This window comes from Neophocaena asiaeorientalis, unplaced genomic scaffold, assembly GCF_003031525.2.
Source record: "Neophocaena asiaeorientalis asiaeorientalis breed wild unplaced genomic scaffold, Neophocaena_asiaeorientalis_V1.1 scaffold198, whole genome shotgun sequence".
Taxonomy (NCBI): Eukaryota; Metazoa; Chordata; class Mammalia; order Artiodactyla; family Phocoenidae; genus Neophocaena; species Neophocaena asiaeorientalis.
Window position 1 is genome coordinate 1,163,366 of NW_020175221.1, and position 22,225 is coordinate 1,185,590.

The following is a 22,225-nucleotide window of genomic DNA, read 5'->3' on the forward strand; positions in this document are numbered from 1 at the left end:
ATAGAAGTCCAGATAATAATGATAATCTGAACCAAGGCAGTAGCCACAGAGAAAAAGTAGACGAAAGAGGTAAAACAAGATTTGGTAAACAGTAATATAGTTAAGTGCGGGAAGGTTAGCACATAAGGGTAATAACAGGGAAGAGTTAAGATTCTAGTGTCTCTGACTGAGTGATGAGCTGCATGCACGAATCACAGGAAGAAGAGAAGCAACTTCAGAAAGGGTGAGATACGTAATTTTTTTGACATGAGTTTAAGGTATCTTAATACAACCACAATGTATCAGAGTTGATCTGTGCTAAACAGATCTGGGAGTCATCAAAATAGATATAGAAGTTGAACTCATAAAGGATGAAAGCCTTCAAGGAGAGTAGGAAGAGGCAGAAGAGAGGAGAAGATAGTAGATAGAGTGAAATGAATATTTAAAGTGGCCAGAGTGGCCAGAGAAGAGAGAAAAATATAAGGAAAGACTGACCAAGACATGGAAGGAACATAAGGAGACTACAGTGTCACAGAAACGATTTCAAGGACTAGTCAAAATGTTAAATGATTAAAAAGATTCCATTAGATTTCAGAATAAGGGAATCAATAGTGACCATCACCCCATCAAATTCAGTGACTGCAGTGGATTCGCAGACTTCAACACACTGAAAAATAAATAAATAAGAAGAAGGTGGAGAAAATGAACATAGACAACTTTTTCAAGAACCTTAAAGGAAATAATTACAGATAAAATTGAAGAGGAATCTAGAGTGAAAAGAGTGTATTTAAGACAAGTGCATTTAAATCCTGATAAGTTAGTACCAGTTGAGAGTAAAAGGAATAACCAAGTGTTATGGACTAAACTGTATTCCCCAAAATTCATGTTGGAAGCCCTAACCCTCAGAATCCCCAGTACTGAAGATAAGAATTTTGAAGATGTGATTAAGTTAAAATGAGGCCATCAGAGTGGACTCTCATCCAATATGACTGGTGTTTTAATGAGAAAAAGAGACACTAGAGGTTCTAGTGCACAAAGGTACAACCATGTAAAGAGGCAGAAAGAGGGCATCTATAACTCAAGGAGAGAGGCCTCAGAAGAAACTATTTCTGCCCTAACCTTAATTGTGGACTTCCAGCCTTCAGAACTGTGAGAAAATAAATTTCTCTTCTTTAAGCCAACCAGTCTCTGCTTTTTGTTATGTCAGCCCCAGCAAACTAATACACCAAGGAAACACTGTCCTTGAGGAGAAAAAACTCGGAACACAATTAGAGATGAACAGATAGAGGTAGACAAGTATGCAGCAGAAAGAGGGCAAAAAGCAATGAAGTTCCCACCAATGTATTGCATTTCCTCTTTGAAGCAGAAGACAACATTATCCAGGAAAGAGTAAGGAAGGAAGGAGGTGGTGGGCTAATAACCACCATGGGAAACAAGAGTAGTTACTAAAGACACAGAGGATTATTAGGCTGCCTTTCCATTAGTCAGTAAATGTTTGTTACCTAGTGTCATTCATGAATGCTTTAGTTCAGTTTCAATACGCTGAACTCTAGCAGTAACTAGTAAGAGAAATGCATTGCAATGAATCAGAACCTGGTTTAAAAATCTAGATAACATGTGACCTTGTACAAGTCACTTACCATTCTGGGCCTTAAGTTTCTTCAACCAGACAAACCAGACTTGATAATCAGCATAAGATCACCTCAGATTAAAAATAAGAAGTGCTATAATGTTTATGCAGGTTTGTGCATGACCTTGGTCTTCAACTTTTACCAACCAAAGTAGTGTGTCTCAAGCTGTAATGTACATTCATATCATCTGGAGAGCATGTTAAAATGCAGATTCTGATTCAGTAGACCTGGGGGTAAGCCTGAGATTGTGCATTTCTAACGAACTTTCAGGTGATGCCTACACCATATTTTGAGCTGCAAGGGTGTAGAACACTGATCCAGCTCAAGTTCTATAAAGCTTATAATTATCGGCTTATCTGTAATCAGCCTGATATTTAGAAAACCAAGGAAAAACATTCTAGACTCACACCTGCACGAAATGTCTTGCCATTCCGTGAAACACTCTGAAATTAACTGATAGTCCCCATTTGGTGCAGACAGGAAAAGAAAGGAATCATAGGAAAAGAAAGGAATTGCCATCAATAACACTAAATTAGGAGAAGCCCAAGATTAAATACAAACACACACACGTACACAGATATACAACACAAAGGTTAAAACCTATCTAATCAAATACATTTTCTTTCTCAAAATATGAACATTTCTGGAAAAACACATGTATTTATCTCTAGAAAAATCTTCAGTATACTTTAACTGTCACATGTCTACAAAGATTCTTTTGCATTCTGGTTTGATCCTGAACGCAAACACATTCTACAGTGTCACAAAACCTAAAGTTGTTTTTTTTAAAACCTAAAGATTTTTATGTTAATTCCCAAATAATCTTCACCTATTTGTTTAGAACCTCCAATTGTATTATCACAACTAAATTTGTTTGTGTTGAGAATTCTCTTCTGTTTTAGGAAGTGTAACTAGGGCAAAGACAGCCCAGCTGCCCTAGGGCTATAATATATCGCCACAAATCATTGCTATAATTAAATCGTTTTTTACTATTCCCTGTGCCAGGGGTTACAGGAGGTAAATTCCACAATCCTATCACAACCAACAGGGAGAGATTTTCAATCTAATTTCACAGAAATCTTCTTCAGTGACAAAAGACCTAAGAAAAAATGTCATGAAATGGATGCCTCATATCGTAGAGTCACTCTGCCTTTAACCTGAAACCTCTGTACTGAACAGAGAAGTTTGAAATAACGTGAAAACGAAGTAAGGAACTCCCTATCCAAGAAAAAATTTAAAAGTATTATGACTGTAAACTACTCTTCCTTATTCCCTTCTGAAGAATAACCAAATCGCAAGGGCACTAGAGCACTACAATCGAGCCCGTTCAAATAGGGTGGGGAGGGGAGATCAACTGCAACCTTGGTACCAGGAGGCAATTTAGCAGTCCTATCTATCTAGCCAAGTCACTCTGAAAAAATAAGACTTCCCTCATTCACCACCATGTCACAAAAGGATTTTTTTTAAAAATGACAAATGCAATGGGCCTCAAAATAGTTTTGCTGAATCACAAATACCCTCAAGTTATAAAGCTGCAGAAGTCGCTGGGCTCGAGCACTGTCGGCCATACCTCAGCAAGTAAGTCCTCTACGAACATGTATAACTTCCTTCACTTGTTCGTTAAAGTCAAGCAAGGGTCTAATGGTCAATTAAAGCTTTCACAGTATTACTGTTAGTAGCAATACTGTGGGTGCAATAACAACATACAGTGGTTTTATACTAAAGATGACCACGTTCTCTGAAAAGGGGCACCACCGATCCCCCAAGGGCAAATGAACCACCCTAGCCCGCAACGCAGCCACAATGAGCACCCTACGTCCTCATTCTGGCACCCAGTCCCTGCCTCCCCGCGCCCTGATTCCTCCGCGACCATGCTTCCCGCTCCCGGGCTGACTGGGGCAGCCTGGAGCTCCCAGGGGTCCTTGGGGTAACGGAGAGCCAAGCCTGCAGGCCGCCCTTCTCCCGCTAATGCTATGCCTGGCCTCCCACTAGTCACACGTTCTTCCCTCACCTCTCGGGTCTCCGCTGCCCAGCCCACTCCTCCCTTCCGCTCGCCCGCGCTCTGGGGCTCTCAGGGCTGGGCCTCACCGTTTGGTTCGGTCCGGAATGGCCCGGCTCTCCCGCTTCCACGCTCCAACACGAAGCGGCGTCACCTCGTCCTGCGCCCCACGCTTCCAGTCCACACGCCGCCGCCTACTGATGCCGAAAGCCGCTTCTAGTAACGCGCCATGTTCCGCGTCGCGGCTCCAAACGACGCAGGCGCTCGAATACTGCGTCACAGACACCCGGAGCGCGTGGACTAAGCAAAGACCGAAGACGATAGGAGAACGGCGAAAGGAGAGGGAGGAGCTTTCCCTTCGAAACCGAAGGCGCCGGGCGTCTAAGGCAGCTCTGTGCGCTTGCGCAGTATAGAGAGCCGGGACCCCACCGGACGCTGAGCGACCTGTAACCATGGAAACCATAGTTCAGCTCTGCCCCACTCCTGGGAAAATCAACTGTCCTGGGTTGACTGAAGCTTAAGTCAGAATTATTTTCCCTTTCTTATTCCAGATATCAGCTGCCAAACTGCATTGTTTTACGGATCTGTCTCGGTAAAGAAGAATTATTTAAAATAATCCTACTCTCAGCAGTCAGCCCTCCCACGAATATTTATTTTTTTAAGGTCCTAAACTTGCTCGGCGCTCTAGTCCAGAACGATAGCAAGAGTGGAAAGATTAAAAGGGAGTAAATCCAGTTCTCTCTGCCTCTGCTTCTAATTAGCTTAGTGACGTAAGTTTTCTTACATTTAGAAAAAAATAGTTGTACGGAAATAGTTTAGTGTTCATAAAGATTAATAAAAATGATAGATAACATTCATTAATCATTTAGAATGTGCCAGATACAGTTCTAAGATCTTCAGATGAATCATGTATTTAAATCCTTAAAACAACCCTATGAGGTTGAAGAAGCTGAAACATTAGAAAGATCAAGTAACCTGCCTAAATTCACACAGCTAGTAAGTAGTAACTAGCAGTGTTAGGTTTGAACCAGGCAATCATAAGCCTTGCATTACAAGATGCTCATCACACAAGGGCTATTTTTGAAAGTAAAAATATAAAAATTACCTAAATGACCAAAAGGAATGACTAAATCATGACACATGCATATATAATACAATACAAATTGGCCATTAAAAATAATGTTGAAAAAGAATCTGAAAAAGAATGGATATATGTGTATGTATAATTGAATCACTTTGCTGTACACCTGAAACTAACAAAACGTAAATCAACTATACTCCAATATAAAATAAAAATTAAATTAAAAAAATTTTTAATCATGTTGATATGTTCACAATGCATTAGGGAAAGAGTGGGTTACAAAACAATATGCTCAATATGGTTACATTTTTGGAATAAGTATATGCGAAAATGTTAACAGGGTTTGTCACTAGTTGGATGGTATTATGGGCATGTTTTATTTTTTAATTTATTTTGTTTGATTGTATCTTCTGATTTTACTGAAAGGTAATACTTCTCAAATTTTAAATGTGCATAGAATCACATGGGGGTCTTGTTAAAATACAGAACCTGATTCAGTTGGTCTGAGGTGGGGCCTGAGAGTCTTCATTTCTAATGAGTTTCCAGTTAATGCTGCTCTTCACAGATCACACGTTGTGTAACAAGGCTGTAAGGAATATGCAATAAAGCAGGAAAAAATTACCTAATTTTAATTAAAATGAAAAAATTTGTTTAGAAGGATCTTTTCTGTTTGGAATAATGGGTTCGTCAGATATTGAAGGAAACCTGTAACTTAGAAAAATACACATACATAAATTTTGCCTACAGTTTCAGGGCACCAAATTAAGATGCACTTGGAGGTCCTAGCTTCAGCTACCATGAATGTAAAATCTAGTAATATAGTATGTACAAAACAAATATGTACAGCTGGATAAATCTCATATGACTGCATTTTGTTGCTATATTCTTATATTCTCACGTTCTTTGAAGAAAAAGACAAATATTAAATTAATTTAAATTACATGATCATTGGGCTGTTCAGATCATATTTAAAATATAAATATATGTTCAGTGCTTTCCCCCCAAAATGGTTGAAAACTGAAAAGAGAAAGCAGAAAATTGATGGAGCAAATGATAAGTTAAAGAAACATTAGCTTCCCTCACCCCTCAGTCTCAAGTAGGTTCCAAAAAACAGATATACATAATAACAATGCAAATTATTTGCCTCAGTAATATTATGATTGCTAACTTCTAAATATTCCCTATGTGCCAGTTACTGTTCTGTTTTTTAAGTGCCTGACATTGAACTGTAGACATTTCATGTAGTTTATTATCCTCATCACCACCCTATATGGAGATTATTCTTTCCCTCATTTTACAGATTAGAAGATGATGCTCATGAATTAAGTAATTTCAAATTCTTAACTGGAGAAGCACAGACTCAAATTTAGATATTTGCTTTGTGGTAGATAGAATAAAAGATAGCCAAATCCTAGTCCCTGAAACCTGTGAATATATTACTTTTCATGCCAAAAGGGACTTTGCTACTATGGTTAAATTAAGAATCTTGAGCTGGAAATATTATCTTGTGGGCCCAATGTATTCACAAGGGTCTTTATAAGAGGGAGACAGGAGTATCCGAGAGAGAGATGTGACCATGGAAGCAGAGGTCACAGCGACACGGGGCCATGAGTCAATGAATACAGGCAGCACAGAGAAGCTGGGAAAGTCAAGGAAATGGATTCTCCCCTACAGCCTCTGTAAGAAACTCTGTCCTGCAGATGACTTTAGACTTCTAACCTTCAGAACTCTCAGACAATAAATTTGTGTTGCTTTAAGCTACTGTTTGTGGCAATTTTTTATAGCAGCAATAGAAAACCAATATGTGCTCCAAAACCATAAGGTTTCGAATTTGCTACACTTCATTTAATATTGTAACTTAGGTAAAATTGGGTCTCGGGCAACTCTATAATATAGTTCATTAGCTCCTTATAGATTAACTCATTAGAAGCTTACCAGCTTGGGAAAATAAGTCTTTGAGAAACTAACTGATCTGCCCTTGGTAATACAATTTTGTAGCAGCTTCAGTTTTGTTTATATATTTTTTAATTTATTGATTTTTGGCTGCATTGGGTCTTCGTTGCTGCGCGCGGGCTTTCTCTAGTTGCGGCGAGCAGGGTCTACTCTTCGTTGTGGTGTGCGGGCTTCTCATTGCGGTGTCTTCTTTTGTTGCGGAGCACGGGCTCTAGGCGTGCGGGCTTCAGTAGTTGTGGCTCGTGGGCTCTAGAGCGTAGGCTCAGTAGTTGTGGCGCACAGGCTTAGCTGCTCAGTGGCATGTGGGATCTTCCCGGACCAGAGCTTGAACCCGTGTCCCCTGCACTGGCAGGCAGATTCTTAACCACTTCGCCACCAGGGAAGTCCTGTTTACAATTTTTAAAAAATTTGAAACAGTATAAGGGTCTTTCACTAAGGATTGATTACATAAATTATGGTATGTTCATACAATGAAATACTCTCTACCTGTTAAAAGTGGTGATATAGATTTATATTCATTAACATTAAAAGATGTCCATCATATTTAGTTAGGTAAGAACAATAGGTTAAAAGAATTTTTTATATCCAAAAAGTCTTGGAAAATATCAATACCTTAATGGAGGTGAACTCTGAGTGATAGGTTTCACTTTCTAAAATCTTTTTGTACTATCTAAAATTTTTTGCAATGTTTAAGTATTACTTTAATAATCAAAGAAATATAATAAATAAAATATTTCTACTTTGGAAAAATAAATATAAGAATACCATGTAGCTTTGTATCTCTTAAGGTGAAACGGCATTTTTTCATATTCTCCTGGTAAGAATGAAAATTGATTCAACTGTTTTAGAAAATAATTTATTAGTATATATTCAGAGACTAAAATGTTCATATATTTTGACTAAATAACTCCATTCTTGTAAATCTCTACGAGGGGAATAATCCAAAGTATAGAAAATATTTTTCATAAATGCAGTAAAATATGTATGGCTCTATTTTTTACAACAGTGGTATAGGAATGATTTAGTGAATTCTTACACAGTCACGAGATGAAATCTTCTGCAGCAGCTTTCAATACTGACTATCAAGATTGTACAAAAACTAGGAAAAGTGCTTTTTATGTTACTGTATTTTATAGAAAAAAAACAGTAAATTATATGATCTCAACTATGTAAAAATATGTATTGCTAAAACAATAGGAGAAAACAGTGTGTGTCAAAACCTTCACAGACGTTATCCCAGAATAGTGAGATTAGACGTACATTTTTCATCTTCTTTCTACCTTCTGTATTTTCCAGGATTTTTGCAAGTTAAGTTTTTGGTTTTGTTATTTCGTTTACAATGTAGTTGTCGTATCTTTGGGGCCCAGGAAACGCATAAAAGGGGAAAATAAAACCAGTTTTACTTACTATATCTGTCATTAATTGTTACTTTGTACACAGTTTATTCTTAAATTCATGGTAACCAAAGATTTAATTTTTTAACTCCATACTTTAGAATTCACTTGACTCTTACATTAGCTTGTTATTGAAGAGTGAAATTAATTTAAATTGTATCTAGAATGACTCAGCTAGTATCTTTTGCTTTCCTGCCATTCCACCAGTGATGAGAGTACAGTCATCCCTTGGTATCCACGGGGAATGATTTCAGGACCCTTCCTGTATACCAAAATCCACGAACCTCCAAGTCCCTTGCATAAGATGGCCTAGTACACTGGGTCCTCTGTATCCACGGATGCATAACCTGCGAATTGACTATGATGGCAACACTCAGAAGTAGAGACCAAAGGAGCCCACAAAAGGCAGCTGGTGTCCTGCTGTGGCAAGAGCACAGGCTTCCACCCCTACTTCTGCTGCCAACTACCTGAAAGACCTTGAGCAAGTACCTTTAATTTCTGTGAGACTCAGTTTCTTCATATGTAAAACAGCATAAGCATGCTTGCCCTAACAATTTCCCAGGGTTTCATTGAAAATCTAATTGTGTGGAAAGTACTTTGAAACCCATAAAATGCAATATGAAAATATAATATATAAATACAAATATTAAAAATATAATATGAAATAGGCTCTATAATAATCCACAAATAGAATTCTTAGTACAATAATTTTCCTGTTGTATTTGGAAAGCTTCAAAGTGCTTCATTTTGCAACAGAATATATATTATTTTATGGTAATGATATGAACACATTTATCTGACAGATGCTTTTGGTAGGTATCAATGATTCGATATTAGATTTTCACTAACAATTATTAGATATTCACTGACAATGCTTAGACTCATCATGCTGGTATTAAACAGAGACCAAAGTCTTCTTTCTTAATTAATTGTATTAATTTAAAATAGCATTTTAATAATCTGAAAAAAATTAGAACATTTTTTATAGAAGACTCTTGCTCATAGTATTCAAGGTATATTACTTCTTTCAGCCAAATTTCATCACATTTTTCTGTTAAGATTTAGACAGCACAGTAGAAATTGTCTCTAGGTACTCTTTGAAATTGTCCTACGTTGTAAGGTAGCACTTCATTTTAGTATTGGATATTGGCACAATATTTTCTTTGTTCTAATCAAATTAAACAGCTTGATATTAAGTAAATTTCAATTTGATTTTGTTTTATCTTGTCCAGGTGAATTAATTTTTCATAGAAATATAGTATTTCAGTTAATAAATCCATGTTAAAAGTGTGAAATTCAAACATTCTTAATGTTTTTATGACTTCTAAATATATTAAAAGTCTGCAAGGAACTATAATTTATACAAGACAATGCTCACAATGTTTTATTTTTATTCTTTATTATATTCCCTGGCACATTAAGAATGTTATCATTTCAAGCATGCTGTGAATTTAAATAATGCTCTTCTACCAAAGCAAATGTTATTGTAATTATTTTTCAAGTTATGATACACTTTGTTAACAAAAAACACTATAAGAATGGCAGTAATCAATTGTGCACACCCAAACTGAAAAATGATTATTTTTAATTAACAAAGGATATAAATATGAAGCGGAGAAGCATAAAATTATTTTTTACAATTACAAAGCCATTCATAGCTGCAAAGATAACTCAAATACATTCCAGCATAACTTACATACACACTTCTTTAATGCAGCTCATATCCCAGCATCACACATTCCCTAGGGCTCATGGATCCATGCTGCACCCAATACTGTCTCACTTCTGAATGTTACCTTGGTACTAACAGAAAAAAAATCCCAACAATTGGATGGAATTTGGCGAGAATAATAAGCAATACCAATTATTAGAACAATTTTCCTGTACTGATGAGGGTGCCCTTCCCATCCTTTTTCAGTTCTGTAGAAATTCCTCAACTAAATATGTTATTTTAGTGCAGAAAGTAGTGAACCCCTACCTGCAGTGTGCATCAGAATCTCCTAGAGGGTCTGTTAAAAATGCATTTGCCAGGGCCAAATCCTATTCTGATCCAGAATGTTTAGGGTGGGCCTTGGGAATGTGAATTTCCATTACATGTGGTATTTGTTTGTGAGGGCTGCCATAATAAAATACCCCAGACTGGATGGCCTAAATAACAGAAATTTATTTTCTCACAGTTCTGGAGGTTAGAAACTCAAGATCAAGGTGTCAGCAGGGTTTGTTTTTCCTGAGGCCTCTCTTCTTAGCTTGCAGATGGCTACCTTCTGGCTGTGTCCTCATATGGTCTTTCCTCTGTGTATACACATCCCTGGTGTGTCTATGTGTGTCCAAATTTCCTCCTTTCATAAGGATACCAGTCAGATTGGATTAGGTCACAATCTAAAGGCCTCATTTTAACTTAGTCACCTCTTTTAAGGCCCTATGTCCAAATACAGTCACATTCTGAGTACCAGAGTTTAGGGCTTCAACATATGAATTTTGGGGAAACACAGTCCACTATGTAACATGTGCCCTAGTTTTTCGGATATAGGTGACTCAAGGTTCATACCTAAACAAACACCAATTCAGTCTATAGGTAAGCTAAATGTGCACACCCACCTCAGTCATTTAGTTTTATGTGGCTTATTTTGTGACAGCTTCCAGGAGGGTCTTGCTATTTCACTCCTAAAGAAAATTATCATTTGGCTTCCATCCTTATTGTCTATCATGCTACATAAAATAGTCTCTCCCACCCACCCTGTTGATCTCTTTCTCCTCTACTTTACTTTTTTCTTCATACTTATCATCACCTGACATAATATCTATTTTTCCTCACTAGAATGTAAGCTCCACTTTGTTTTGCTCACCACTCACTGTACACACCCCCGTGTGTAGAACAGTGACCCAGGAAGATGAGAGTGTCCTGGAGGTGATCTTGCATTCCTTCTGTCAAGAAAAAGCAAGGTCGGGACTTCCCTGGTGGCACAGTGGTTAAGACTCTGCCTGCCAATGCAGGGGACACGGGTTTGAACCTTAGTCCAGAAAGATCCCACAGACCGTGTAGTAACAAAGCCCATGTGCCACAACTACTGAGCTCATGTGCCACAACTACTGAAGCCCACGCACCTAGAGTCCGTGCTCTGCAACAAGAGAAGCCACCGCAATGAGAAGCCTGTGCACTGCAATGAAGACCCAACACAGCAGAAAGAAAGGAAGGAAGGAAGGAAGGAAGGAAGGAAGGAAGGAAGGGAAGGAAGGAAGGAAGGGAAGGAAGGGAAGGAAGAAAGGAAGGAAGGAAGGAAGAAAGGAAGAAAGGTGACTGAACTAAGGAAACTAGGCAATTTCACTGTAATAAATAACAAATGTTAAAAAAAAGAAAAAGAAAAAGCAAGGTTTTCTGCTGAGAAGGAGCTGGGGAGGTGGTAGGGCAGGAGGCCTGAGAAGAATTAAGATTTGAAGATCCTTTATGGAGAATGGGAGAGGAAGATTAGAGGGAGTTCAAGAAGAGCTGGCTAGGCAGCATTCAGAATCCAGCTAAATGTGGAGCCCGTGAATGTCTCCTACAGGTACTGTTGTGTGAGCTCCAGCAGTTCTCACAGCTGGAGAGGAGTGGAGAGGGAAAATGGATATTTTGATTCCTCAGTGACCACCATTGCTCCTTTGGATAACATTTGAGGCCCTTCACCCTAAGTTTCTATTTACATTACCTGTTTACTTCTCAGCTACATCAAGTTTCTTTTTCTTCCTTAAATACCCTTATATCTTGACTTTGTTAGTACCGTTCCCTTTGAATTCTCAAACTTTCCCTGGCTAATTTTTGGTTCTCTTTTAATGATTCAGCTCAAATATTATATTTTGAAAATGTTCCCCAGTTTCCTCAAGTATTAGCCATAGTGCTAAGATCATGCCTCTTTTAAAGCACACTGTTTTTGGAATACAGACCTAGGTTCAAGAGGCAGCTGTCATTTACTGTGTGATCTTGAGCAAGACATTTAACATTTTTTTTTATCCTTCAGTTTCCTCATCTGTAAAATGAACACAACGATAAGCCCCCATTTTAGAGAACTGTTTGAATGGTGAAATAAGATATCAGCAAATGGTGCTATGTCTTCCTCTATCGATAGAAATTTCTTTAAAAGCAGGAATCAGGTCATGTTCATTCTTAAATTCTTAACATTTGACAAAGTGCCTGGCACACTGTAGATTCTCCAGAATTGTGGAATAAATTAATGATCAGTGGAATTAAAGAGGTAGTTGAAGATGCTACTAGGGTATACAAATTCTTTTTCCTAAATTAGAATTACAGCAAAGAAAGAGCAAGGCTTGGGAATGCTCACAATCAATTGTGCAGGAAAGAAAGTCTGCTTTGGTAAAAACATAAAAAGATTGTTTCTTCAAGGAAATAAGGTACACACAGAAACATTAAAAACTGAGAACCATTACAATGGCAGGCAAAATAGACATGGACATTGTATTCATGGAACTTACAGTCGGATACATTGTCCTATCACAATACCCAATGCATAACAATTACCACATTTACAGAGTTTCGGACTTTTTGTCTAACTCAGTAGAATAAACTTTGAGAAGAGCAGTTTCCCATTTAACTTTGAATCTCTAGCACCCAATAGTGTTTAATACACAGCTAGAGCTCAATATGGAAAAGTTTAGGAAATTAATGACGTGGCACAGAAGGAAGCGAAGCAACTAGTAGCTCTAGTGGAACTAGAAAATAACATTCTCAGAGTTACTTTCCACAACTCAAGCAGCGGAGAACTCACTCCTCTTCCCAAGTTCCTGGGATTCTCACCCCACGATCGGCTGGGAAACAGGAGCGAGGCACGTAACAAAAAGAAACCTTCTTTGGATTTCAGCGATTCCAGAACCTGGCCTGATGAAGCATCCACAGGCCTAACTACGTTAATATAACTTAAACTTCCTCCACAACCTTGAGGTACCACACCAAAACCTATTTAACCCATTCGGTGTGGGTAGGGGCGAGGCCCCGCCCCCGATTCCAAATTAGCCAATCCAAACTGCCAGAATCGGTAGCGCGGTGTCTTCTGGGATATGTAGGCTTCCGAGACCAGACTTTCTCCCAGCTTATGACTTCAGTTCCCGGCGGCCAGCGGGCCCCAAGGTCGGCCCTCTTTCTGGGGGCGCACCACGGAGCAAACCAGGGGGCGGGTCCTCGCCCCTCCCAGACTTGGGCAGAACCTGTGCTGTTGGTGCGGGCCGGCGATTCCCACGTGGTTCGGAGACTCGCGGTTGCAGGCTCCGGTCCTCTCTAACTTCACCGGCCTGTGGGCCTGCTGCCTGCAGAGATGCCGAAGATCAAGGCAGGGGCGAGCGGCCGGTGCCGCGAGCGGCAACAACAACGCCGGGAGCTGAAGAGCGTAGGAGGTGGGGACAGGCGGGAGGGAGCTGGGGTCAGTCGGGTTGGGTCTTCCGGCAGGACCGAACCCGGGGTGAGGACGGAGTTCTGGGCCGGGACAGTGAGACCAGGCGTGGCCCGTGCTCTGGGAGCCGCGCAAGTCCCGGGTTTCCCGGAGCGCGGGCCGCAGGCCCGGCGCGCAGCCTCTGGCTTCCTGTCCAGCAGAAGGGGTGAACTGAAACTGTCATCCCGGCTCTAAGCGTGACGTTTGGTAGCTCTCGTTGGCGCACATACTTTAACCCAACTATCCTGCTTTCTTCTCTGGGATGGTCCAATATTTGATTTTAGTTGGGAAATTAAGGCTATTTCATGTTTTCTTCCAGGACTCATGTTCAACACGGGGATTGGGCAGCACGTTTTGAAAAATCCTCTCATTGTTAACAGCATTATCGATAAGGTGGGTGTGGAAGAGGAGAGGGAGAGAGTTATTGGGTTACTGATTTTATTCTTAGGAATATCTAAGCATAGAAAGGATGCCTGGCACAAAATAGATGCTGTATAAATACTTGTTGAATGAATTGAGGAACTGTGTAGGATTCATAAACTGTCTTCAATATGATTTGCTTCCTTCTGTGGGTCTCGGTTTCTCCAGGCTCCAAATTCTTTTATCTTTCTGTAGATATTTACTTCTTAGCTTAACATTTCTGCTTGTTCGATTCCAGATTATTATTTTATTCCCAATCACTTTTTCTAGGCACCATCTATCACTGTTAGTTTTTATTTACTCCAGACCCTAAAATTATGTCTAAACAGACACCTTTGGAAGTTTGTTCCCCAGAGAAACCTATATGGTATAAGCCAATGCCACATATAAACTCTTTGGAGTATTCTTCCTGTATGGGTTTATTGATGTTCTCTTATTGTTTTGGATGATTGGGTGCTAGGACAAGAAACACAGATGGTGCAAATTACTTTCAGGATTGCAAAGGAAGCATCCTGGAGCTGTAGAAAGAACATTACATAGGTAATCTCGACTTAGTGTCGTTTACAGAATGAGAGTTGGCCTAGCTTTTTAACCTTTTTGGCTCATGGATTCCTTTGAGCATCTGATGAAAGCTATGAACTGCAGCTGTGTGCATACAGACACCGAGTTTTGTGTAAAATTTCTGGATACTCCTGCATCCCTGAAACCATACATGGATGTAGAATTGAGAAATACTGGTACAACGTGTTATGGTTCTCAGGCAAGGTCATCATTTTGACCTTTCCAGTTTGAACTTGGTGGTAAGAGTTGATGACAAGATGCTGTTGGAATCGTTTCAAAGGTAGAAAGCAGAATGCAACTCTCAGAAAGAACTGCTTTTCCTGCTTTTCTTACTCCTAACTATTGCCCCAAGTTAGGAGAGGTGTTAGATTTCCACTTGCACCTAATGTTAATGAGATAATTTTGTTAAGCACATAGATCATGAAGGAATCTTCTAAAAAGGGAGTCAGAATAAGATCTAACTGAGCACTTTTGAGTAAAGATATTCAGATGTAAATTAAATTATTACAGATGTTCCTGTAAAGGTAAAGTGGTTGTGCTTGCTTGTAGGCTGCCTTAAGACCAACTGATGTGGTGCTGGAAGTCGGACCTGGAACTGGCAATATGACTGTAAAGTTGCTAGAAAAGGCGAAAAAGGTAAAAAGGGGATTTTGGTATCCTCTTGTTTGGTATCAGAAATTACTATGTGAGCAAGCTCAGGTGGCTTACAGATCTATTTAATTAATTGCTCCTTTGCTAGAAACTATCTTAGAAAATATGAGCGAACTGGGTGAAGGGGGTCAAAAGGTACCAACTTCCAGTTGTAAAACAAGTAAGCCATGGGATGTAATGGACATGATGGTGACTATAGTTAACAGTACTGTGTAGTATATTTGAAAGTTGCTAAAGAGAGTAAAAATTCTCATCACAAGAAAATAAAATTGTAATTATGTGGTCATGAATGTTACATATACCTAATCATTATGTTGTACACATGAAACTAATGTAATGTTATATGTCAATTGTATCTCAGTTTTAAAAAATGGATTAAAAGAAAAAGAAAATATGGGGTATATCAATCAGGAAAACAAACCACATTGGATATTTCAATACAGGGAATTTAATATAGGGAATTGGTTACATGGTTACTAGAGGACTAAGAGAAAAAATGGGAACACTGAGGTAACCCAATAGTAGTAATTACAGAGAGCAGCTACCACCTCTAGGCTCAGGGGAAAAAAGCACAGCAATTGGAGTTATTGGACCTTAGGACTTTGGAGGAGATCTAGCACAGGCCTCTGAGATTAGGGTGTCACCTGGCCACTGCTGGTACCTTCTTTGTGTCTTGGCTTACCTAGTTCCAGTTAAATTAGACCACTGTTGTGTCTTCTGGTGGAAGTAGACAACACGTTTTAAAGAACTTATCTGAAGAGAGCTCAGTGAAGAGACCATTGACAAAATGTGGGAATGTTAAGGGAACCAGTAAACATTAGTGAAAAACCTAGGGACTAGCAACAGCAGGAAATAGTTACTATCCAAAGACCTCAAGGGGCAAGAGGAGGGAAGTGTGTTACCGGAGCCCAGTAAGAGCAGGAGCCATCGAACAGGGGCCACTCATAGCAGAACACAGCCCCTGCCAAAACCTTGTGCAAGGCACAGCCAGACATTAGGAAATACTCAATGTTGCCCCTTGCACCGGTAATGCCTTTCATCAGGCCGTTGCCTTTCAGTAGCCAATCCCAACCAGAAGTCAAAGGGCAACAGAGCTGAACTGTATGACCCTACAGGCACAGAGAAAGCTGGAGAATGGACCTGGGAGCTAAACAGACTAAACGGCACATATATCTACTCTGTAGATGTGGTCTTCCTGGAAGTCAGTAAAACCTCAGCTTATATTGAAATAAAATTAAAATTTTAGCCTATCTGGCATCCCTTTTCATTTACTTGAGAAGTTATCTGTGCTGTATGTTCTGGATCTCAGTAGATGAGAGAAGTGATATACTCATTCCAGGAGCAGTTGCTTTGTGTGCTTCTAAGAACATTTACTACAAAGACATATTGTGTATTTTTTTCGTCATCAGTTGAGTTACAAAGCGTGGAGCCATATGACCACAATACTTCTGTCAATTATTTGGGTAGAAAGCTCACATAGTCCGGTTGTCTACTTTTCTGGGTGGTGTTTTTGTTGTTGTTCCCTTAACCCCATTCCCACATTTTGTAAATACTCTCTTCATTAAATTCTCTTAAATAAGTTCTTTAACATATGCTGGTAGAGTACAATTGAAGGAATATTGATGGTAGAATTGGGAAAAGGAGTTTAATTCATTTAAATCATGTAAGAGTTTCCATTGAGATAACAGGAAAAGATTTATACTCCATAATTAACCTAAAAAAGTTTTTTTTTTTAAATTTAGGTAATAGCCTGTGAACTTGACCTAAGGCTAGTAGCTGAACTTCACAAAAGAGTTCAGGGCACGTGAGTATACATTTAATAGAATTAAAGTGCATTTCAGTCTCATGAAACAATATTCTTTTTAATTGCTTTTCTTTTCTTATTATCAGGCCTCTGGCCAGCAAACTTCAAGTAATGGTGGGTGATGTGTTGAAAACAGATTTGCCATTTTTTGATGCTTGTGTGGCAAATTTGCCTTATCAGGTATGTTTTCAAAATGTAGGGAACATTATATATACTAAATTGTTTTCTGGTGTGTCTTTCCCAGAACTAACTAGTTAATTCTCTTACAGATCTCTTCTCCTTTTGTCTTCAAGCTGTTGCTGCACCGACCTTTTTTCAGGTTTGTGACAAGAAGAGCAAAGTTACTGCCAAATCTTAGGAAAATTGATAGTCTAGGCCATGAACATAGACAGCCAAAGATTAAGGTTAATTCAGTTGAAAAACTACTGGAGAATTTGTTTTGTAGAAAATACCAATTTGTGTGCTGCATTCTCTCTCTCTCTTTCTCTCTCTTTCTTTTTCAATTGCCAGAGTTACTTGGGGGAGGTGTGGTCTAAGTCCTGCTCCTGAGACCAGGTGGCCTTTCCCTATTTTTTCATGCTCTTGCCATTAGCCCAGGTCAAACTTTTTATTACCTTATGTCTAGATTCTTACAGTGGCCTCCTAACTGGTTTCTAGTACAGTCTGTACCAGTAGTTTTCAAATCACAGGTCAAAAACTCCTTAGTAGTTATAAAATAGTGAGCCATGACTGTCATTTTTTAAAATTTTATTTATTTATTTTTGGCTGCATTGGGTCTTCATTGCTGCATGTGGACTTTCTCTAATTGTGGCGAGCGGGGGCCACTCTTCGTTGTGGTGCGAGTACCTCTCATTGCGGTAGTTTCTCTTGTTGAGGAGCACAGGCTCTGGACATGCAGGCTCAGCGGCCATGGCTCACGGGCCCAGTTGCTCCATGGCATGTAGGATCTTCCCGGACCAGGGCTCGAACCCATTTCCCCTGTATTGGCAGGCGGACTCTTAACCACTGCGCCACTAGGGAAGCCCCATGACTGTCATTTAGGAAAAAATGACACGGAATAGAATGTATCAGAGGGCATTCAGTGCATGTCATCAAGGTGATCATAGTTTCATGAAACTTTTTGTTTGAGTTCCCTAAACATATATATATAGAGAGATTTGTGGCAGGTGTTGCAACGTCAAATGTACTTCTTAGTGTGACTTATTGTCAAAAAAGTTTGAAAGTCAAATCCCAGCTTTGAAGATGCTCTTCTCCTGTTCAGGAGCTTCCCCCTTGCTTGCTGAATAAAAAGTCCACTTTCCTTAACCTGTTACACCAGGAGGACACTGATATCACAGTCTGCCTCCGCTCTTCCACAGGGATGTTTACGGCCCCATGAATACAGTTCGGCTACTGAACCAATTTTGTTCGTTTGGGTTTTGTTTTTTAAAATGTTTATTTATTTATTTGGCTGTGTCGGGTCCTAGTTGAGGCACGTGGGCTCTTTCGTTGTGGCACCTGGGCACCAGAGCGTGCAGGCTTAGTAGTGTTGCCCTGTGGCATAGTGGGATCTTAGTGCCCCAGCCAGGGATCGAACCTGCGTCCCCTGCATTGGAAGGCAGAGTCGTAACCACTGGACCACTAGGGGAGTCCCTGGGTTTTGTTTTCCTAGAGGGGCTTATGGACTAGTGCTGATCTGAAATACTTTCTCATCTGATCATTGAGGGCTTACATTTGCAAGGGGTTGGAGCTACGGCCATTACACAATGAAAAACAAAGGCAGCTGGATCATTTTGTGGTAATAAAGCTCAGGTTGAAAGTGTTCTCCTCCCTTCTGGCCAGCTGGACTAATTATTAACCCCAGATATTGCTTTGCTCTATTTCCCACTTAAGAAAAGTCATTGCAGTTAAAATACATTTATAGTTGAAAATGACCTTGTTCCTTATTCCTTTCTGCTGTCTTTTCAGATGTGCTGTACTTATGTTTCAAAGAGAATTTGCTCTCCGACTGGTTGCAAAACCTGGGGATAAGTTATACTGCAGACTGTCAATTAATACACAGCTATTAGCACGTGTGGACCATCTAATGAAAGTACGTGACTGTTGTTGAAATAATGTGGCTTAACTCGAGCATCTAGCTGTGCCTTCTGGGAGGAAAGCATATTTGATTACTATTTAAAGTTGTTTTTGAGAGGACTCCTTAAACATTTTCTGATTAATAGGTTGGAAAGAATAACTTCAGACCACCGCCCAAGGTGGAATCCAGTGTCGTAAGGATAGAACCTAAGAATCCACCACCACCTATCAATTTTCAGGTGAGGTTAAAATAACTAGGTCATTCAGTAAAGGGAAAAAAAGTCCAACCTGGAAGATGTGTGTCTGTAGCAGCAGAAAGGTAACGAGTCAACCTAAATGTCTAAACAGGAGAGTGTTAATTATGATACATCCCTGTGTTGGAGTAGATGGAATTGTTTGACACAAGATAGTTGTTGAGGACCTCAAGAGCATGGGAAATGTTTGCAAAAGGTAAAAAGATTAGAATGCCATTGCAATTTGCTGAAGATTATAGCTATGGAAAACATGTATCTATTTGAATAAGACATGGAAAACAAGATAAAATGAAAATAGTTGTGTTAAATCGTATGAGTAACACTTTTTAATCAAAATTCTAATTTCTGCCATTTAAAAAGAGAAGAAAGCCAGATGATGTGATGTAAAACCTTACTGCAATCACATGGTATAAAATCGTGATTGCTTATGTGGTCAGTAACTGGTGGCAGTGGAGTGGTTGTCAGTTATTCCTGCAAGGTTTACTTAGGTGTATTGTACAGGCTATATTCTAAATCATGTCTGTTTTGAGTTTTTTGAAAATGATACTTTGATTTAAATAAATGCCATGTTCTTTGTTCAGATATGGAACAAATATGTATTTTTCTTCTATTTTTAAAATTGAGGGTAAAATATTCAGTGAGGTGCACAGAAGTGTGAAAATCAAGTATGCATCTTACTTTTGCATATGTGTGCCAGCCAGATCAAGATATAGAACATTTTCATCACTCCAGATATAGAACATTTTCATCACTCCATCACTCCATTTATTTTTATATATTAACACAAAATAATACCTAGTAGGTATAGGCAGGTTTAATATTCTGTAAGAAAATATCCATCTACTGTTTCAGGAATGGGATGGCCTAGTAAGGATCACCTTTGTTAGGAAAAACAAGACACTGTCTGCTGCATTTAAGTAAGTATTTTACTAATTTATGATATATGAGGGATCAGTGCTTCAGATACTGTGCTAAGTGCTAGAATTTGGTCCTTTTTCCTGAACAGATACCCTAAAGCATAAACATGGTCCATGTCCAGACACATTATTATCTTTTTAATTTTTTTTTTTTTTTTTTGGCGGTACGCGGGTCTCTCACTGTTGTGGCCTCTCCCGTTGCGGAGCACAGGCTCAGCGGCCATGGCTCACGGGCCTAGCTGCTCCGCAGCATGTGGGACCTTCCCGGACCGGGGCATGAACCCGTGTCCCCTGCATTGGCAGGCAGACTCTCAACCACTGCGCCACCAGGGAAGCCCTATCTTTTTAATTTTGTACTTGGTGAGGCAGGAGAACTTAATGAAGAAAAGTTCCTGGACTTGGGAATTATATCAGGTTTTTGTTTGCAAAATGGGAAATAACCAAAAACTGACCACACATCCTGCCTAGTTTTTCCTTGGAAAGATGAGGTGATGATGGACCCCGTCCACATTTTTAAAAGATTTATGGCATTTTAACTTGGAAAAATATAACAGCAATTTGGGGCCCAAGGTCAAAAGAAAGGTGAAAGCCACAATGAAAAAAAAATGTTTGTAGATGATGTTTTGTGGAGTCTAGAACTTCTTTAAGAATGTGAGAGATGTTTATCAGGACTTACTTTTTAAATATTAGTAGTTGTGATTATTTCAGAAGTTTAAATATTCAACACCTTTTTTAGTTCCTTAATTTCGCCATATGGAACGTAAATTTAATCTTATAATAAACATAAAGGAAATTATTTATAATCTGACTTGGGAATAATAGTGATATCATGTCTTTATGTAATACAGGTCAAGTGCAGTGCAACAGCTACTGGAAAAAAACTACAGAATTCACTGTTCGGTCCATAATATCGTAAGCAGAAAATGTTTCTGTTGTTTCAATAATTTGTTCTGTTTTAAAATGTCCCTCTATTTCCTATTCTGTTTCATATATCATTACAAGATTCTTAATTTTGAACATTCCATAGGATCCTTAAAAGACAGTATGTCATGTCTAACTAGCACTAGAACTTGAATTCTAACAGGTCAGTGCTGCTATGTATTTTGCAGAACATATCTGAACACCCTTGAATACTCCACTCCATCCTCTTTTACTGACGGTTTTTTTTTTTTTGCCATAAAAAGATTCAGTTGAATCATAATTTTCTCAAAGTTTTAAGCTTGTGTAACTTACTCAGCGTAAAATAATTGTGTACCGTTTGCTAGCCTTTGAATTGTGGCCGTCCCTTCTTGCTTGTTGCTTACGTAGCAATTACAAATTTAAAGTTACTATTTTCTCAGTGACTTTTTTTTAATACCCAGAAATTGAAATAATTAGAACAAAGTATGAGATAAATAGCAGATTTCTGGTTGTGAACCTCATGTCTCTGTATTATATTATCTGTGCAGCATTTTCTTTAACTAGTTGTGTGTGTGAGCACACATAGACATATCCATATATATAATGACTGTGATGTTTGATAACTTTTTAGTTCTTTCAAGCTAATTAAATGGAGCGGACAGATAAAAGCAAATTTCTTTTGTATTTTTTTACTCAGATCTTACATGGTTTAATGTACCACATTGCTACCTCCATTTTATGAATAAAGTCATTGTACATCTACCTACGTAGGAAATATTATGCTGGATTAAGACAAATTTTTAGATGAAAGATGTAAAGTATGAAATATTTTCAAGGGTTGGAGAGGCCATCTATGAGAAAAACTTAACTAGCTGGTAAAATGAAATTTGTACCAAGAATATGTTACTTTTAAAGAAGTAACAATTGCTGTAAAATTTATTTTATAGCTTTAATTATTTTATGTGTTATGAAGTACTTTGTGACGCCTGAAACAACTATTTCAGAATTTCTAAGAAGAAAAAGGGCAATATACATGATTTAGCTCATTCAAGGTCTTCTGTGTATTTGGTATATGCTAAAAAAATCAACCACTTAACTAATGAGAGATCCAAGTCTTAATCTGCACAAACAGGCTTTCCAAAACTATCATGAACAGATAAGGTGACTGTTTATGACTGACTGAACTAAAAAAAAAAAAAAAAAAAAAAA

General features: G+C 38.8%; 2 protein-coding genes across 7 annotated transcripts in view; one reads left to right on the forward strand and one right to left on the reverse strand.

The window, feature by feature from the left end:
- Positions 1–3,840, reverse strand: part of IPO11 (importin 11) — a 232,856-nt gene extending 229,016 nt beyond the window's left edge. For all 5 annotated transcript variants that reach the window (XR_003005967.1, XM_024765365.1, XM_024765366.1 and 2 more), the window contains exon 1: positions 3,699–3,840. The gene's annotated coding sequence lies outside the window, so the exon portion shown is untranslated. The remainder of the gene's footprint in view (positions 1–3,698) is intronic.
- Positions 3,841–13,135: 9,295 nt separating this feature from the next.
- DIMT1 (DIM1 rRNA methyltransferase and ribosome maturation factor) overlaps positions 13,136–22,225 on the forward strand; it is an 11,378-nt gene continuing 2,288 nt past the window's right edge. Inside the window, exons 1-10 of one of the 2 annotated variants that reach the window (XM_024765337.1) lie at positions 13,136–13,419; positions 13,774–13,847; positions 14,985–15,071; positions 16,829–16,890; positions 16,977–17,070; positions 17,160–17,209; positions 18,838–18,961; positions 19,092–19,184; positions 20,052–20,116; positions 20,965–21,028. In XM_024765337.1, coding sequence (XP_024621105.1) covers positions 13,341–13,419; positions 13,774–13,847; positions 14,985–15,071; positions 16,829–16,890; positions 16,977–17,070; positions 17,160–17,209; positions 18,838–18,961; positions 19,092–19,184; positions 20,052–20,116; positions 20,965–21,028 — 792 coding nt within the window. In that variant the 5' untranslated portion in view covers positions 13,136–13,340. Of the gene's footprint in view, positions 13,420–13,773; positions 13,848–14,984; positions 15,072–16,828; positions 16,891–16,976; positions 17,071–17,159; positions 17,210–18,837; positions 18,962–19,091; positions 19,185–20,051; positions 20,117–20,964; positions 21,686–22,225 lie in introns of those variants that run through there. The other variant, XM_024765336.1, reaches the window with a different exon arrangement.